General features: G+C 32.8%; 1 protein-coding gene across 2 annotated transcripts in view; it reads left to right on the forward strand.

Moving 5' to 3' along the window:
* Nucleotides 1-3,157, forward strand: part of LOC111470577 (nuclear pore complex protein NUP1-like) — a 13,728-nt gene that overhangs the window by 8,294 nt on the left and 2,277 nt on the right. For both annotated transcript variants that reach the window (XM_023116136.1, XM_023116128.1), the window contains 3 exons: nt 910-1,076; nt 1,911-2,124; nt 2,769-3,077. In XM_023116136.1, coding sequence (XP_022971904.1) covers nt 910-1,076; nt 1,911-2,124; nt 2,769-3,077 — 690 coding nt within the window. The remainder of the gene's footprint in view (nt 1-909; nt 1,077-1,910; nt 2,125-2,768; nt 3,078-3,157) is intronic.

Raw genomic sequence — 3,157 nt, forward strand, 5'->3', positions numbered from 1 at the left:
TTTTTTTTTTTTTTTTTTTTTTTTTTTTTTTTTTTTTTTTTTTTTTTTTTTTTTTTTTTTTTTTTTGTCTTTTTGTTACATTTGTGCGGTTCCATGGCTTTTGAGCACATTCCTTTATATGCCATCTCACGAATGAGTATCGGGGTATTGCTTTGATTACAGACAAACGAACAATCGGTATTCATAAATGCGTATTGGGGTTGTGTCGTTCAATGAAATTGAAAGCAATGGAAATAAAGTCATAGGGGAAGGGTTACCTACTCTTAGCAGTCACTTTTCACTGGTGGTTGTCATACTTTGATTAGTGTGTAATCTAGAAGGTTATGACTGTTTTTACCTTGCAAGGGCGCTCATGTGTGTCTGAACTATGCTATTCAATTTGAGTCCTGTTTGATAATCACTTGGTTTTTGGTTTTTGAAAATTAAGCTTTTAAACACACTTCCACCTATTAGTTTCTTTGTTTTGTTATCTACTCTTTACGAATGTTTAAACATCCAAAGTAAGTTTTGGAAACTAAAATAGTAGTTTTTAAAACTACACATATATATTGATTTGACTAAGAATTCAAATACTTTCTTAAGAAAGATGGAAACAATAATAAGAAATAGTGAGAAAACAATCACAATTTCTAAAAACTAAAAACAAAACAAAATGGTTGTCAAATGGGACCTTATTAATTTTATTTTATCTACTTGATATAGTTGTTTTTCTCTCGTTTTCCTTTCCTGTATTGCGATATTCTTACCCTGATCCTGATGGGTTGGAGTTACTAATCACAATTTCTCATGGGATGATTATCTATGTCCTGTTTTTTCTTTCATTTTAGTCAATTTTACTTTTCATTTTGAAAAATGATATCCATGCAGTAATGTGATTCACTAACATGCATTTTGCTTCATGTCTTGCAGCAAGGTGCATCTACCTTAGATGGATTACCAGGTCCTAGTGGAGAGGCTTGTAGATCAAATAACAATTCTGATGTTAATGGCCGCCAAAATGACAGAGAAACTGATGCATTAGCTGGAAATGGGAATTTTGATATTGAAAAATGGATCCAAGGAAAAACATTTTCAAGGTAAATCAGAGTGTGACCATTTTGTCTGCTCTATAGGAAAAAAGTGAGTGTCATTTATTGTGTCTAAGAAGCATGGACATGGGCACAGTCCAACATGATACTGATATAGATATGATAACTCATTATCTAAAAAACTTAGACAGGCACGACAAAGATTTTTTTAGTAAAACATCTATTTTCAGATAAAGAATTTATCTTAATTCACAAAATTGGTGTTTAAGTTTATTTGAAAATGTTGTAATATGCAATATCTTAAAGAAGTTGAAGAAGCCAATTGTGTGTATTTGACTGTGCAGTTCCTTATGGTACAATTATGTTTATACGATTATATGCTGACTGATAGATCTGATATTTTTCTTTGTTAATTTTTCCCCATCTTTTTATTAGTCAATTACCTTTAAAAAAGGTATAAGAAAGTGCCCAGCATCAACACATACTTGAGTAGAATCTGAATGTGCTCAACATGTAAGACACAGACATGTTCCCTAAAGTACATCTTGCGTTCATCTTCAATTTTTTTTGCATCGCAGGCTTTAGTCGAAGTGTTTCCTTGTTGAATGAATTGAAACGTTATTGTGAAGGAACTTATTTTATCCCTGATGGAAGTACATTCTCCTGCTAGAGTAATAGGTCTATTGCTTCTGAGGTCAAAGGTCCATGTATAATGGTCTCAATAATTTCATTTCTAATCATATTTAACAGCATTATTGTTCTACCATAAAGTGGTAGTGGCTTGGTGCGTCTATGTCTCTTTTGATCCTCCTATACATTGTCTACTGCCACATAGCCAGTTTGAGTACTTGATTTCTTTAATTGGCTGATTTTGCTATGCAGGGATGAAGTGAGTCGTTTGTTAGAGATAATACAATCAAGGGCTCTTGAACCTTCTAAGAAAGTGGAAGACAATAAAATTTCACCACGGAGCATTGAAAAACAATCTGAGCAGCCACCTGCTGCAAATAGAGTTATAAAAATGCCTCATGAAGAAAAGAAAGAAGATTTGGAGAGAGCTACATGGGGAAACTTAACTCCTCATCCACATTCATCGGTTAGTAGGGTGAATCCTTGAGCAGTTCCTGTAGAAAATAAGTATAAATATCTCATGGCTGTCTTGTTTCTCTGATAGGTTTTATTAGCCCATGCTATATTTAGTAATTATTTTTTTTCCATTTGAATATCAACAAATCACCCTAGGTACTCTTTTGTATTCATTAATGGTATGATGTATAAAACACCAAGACGTCTTATTTAATTTTGAAATGGACAAAAACCAGATGAAACTGATGAATGCATTATCCATAACTATGCGATAACTAGGTTGTTCGTATTTATATTTTTATTCTGGTTGTTGTTTTAGTACTGTTCTTATTAATTAATAAAAAATTGTATTGATGATATTCTGAAAATCAAATCATACTAGTGTTGATGATACCAAAGAAAAACCCACCTCAAGCTATGATTACAAATGACCCGACTACTAGATAAAAAAAAACGTCCTCTCTGTTAGAAATATGGTAAATTTGGTTGATGTCTGAAAGTTCATCGGCAAATAAGAAATTAAAGTTCTGGAATGGGGATTTGTACAAGAACCTAATAAATTATTTTTGCCAGAATCTTCAATATTTGTTCACTGTTAAGAGTGTTATTAACGTTTTTCTGTCTCTAATAATTTAACCTTGGATGTATTGGCAGACACTAAATGCAGTTGGAGCATCACCTGTGGATATTGCTAGAGCATACATGAGCAACAGGAAATCTGAACCGGGCTTGCTTTCTGACAAGATTCCTGATGATGAAAGGACTTTGCTTAATGGTGACCATCAAATGTCAAAGTCCTTTATTCCATTCATGTCCCCCAATCCATCAACTTGTTGGCCTGGTGCCATGTCAGAAAGTCAGCGTAGTTATTTAACTCCAAGAAGTCAAAGAGGTAGATTTGGAACTCATAATTTCCCACGGACTCCATATTCTAGGAGTATCTTTTCGAAGTCTAAGTCCAAGGTTTGTAGACATGGCCTTTGATTCCGTTTTTTTTTTTTTTTTTTTTTTTTTTTTTTTTTTTTTTTTTTTTTTTTTTTTTT

This window comes from Cucurbita maxima, unplaced genomic scaffold, assembly GCF_002738345.1.
Source record: "Cucurbita maxima cultivar Rimu unplaced genomic scaffold, Cmax_1.0 Cma_Scf00002, whole genome shotgun sequence".
NCBI lineage: Eukaryota > Viridiplantae > Streptophyta > Magnoliopsida > Cucurbitales > Cucurbitaceae > Cucurbita > Cucurbita maxima.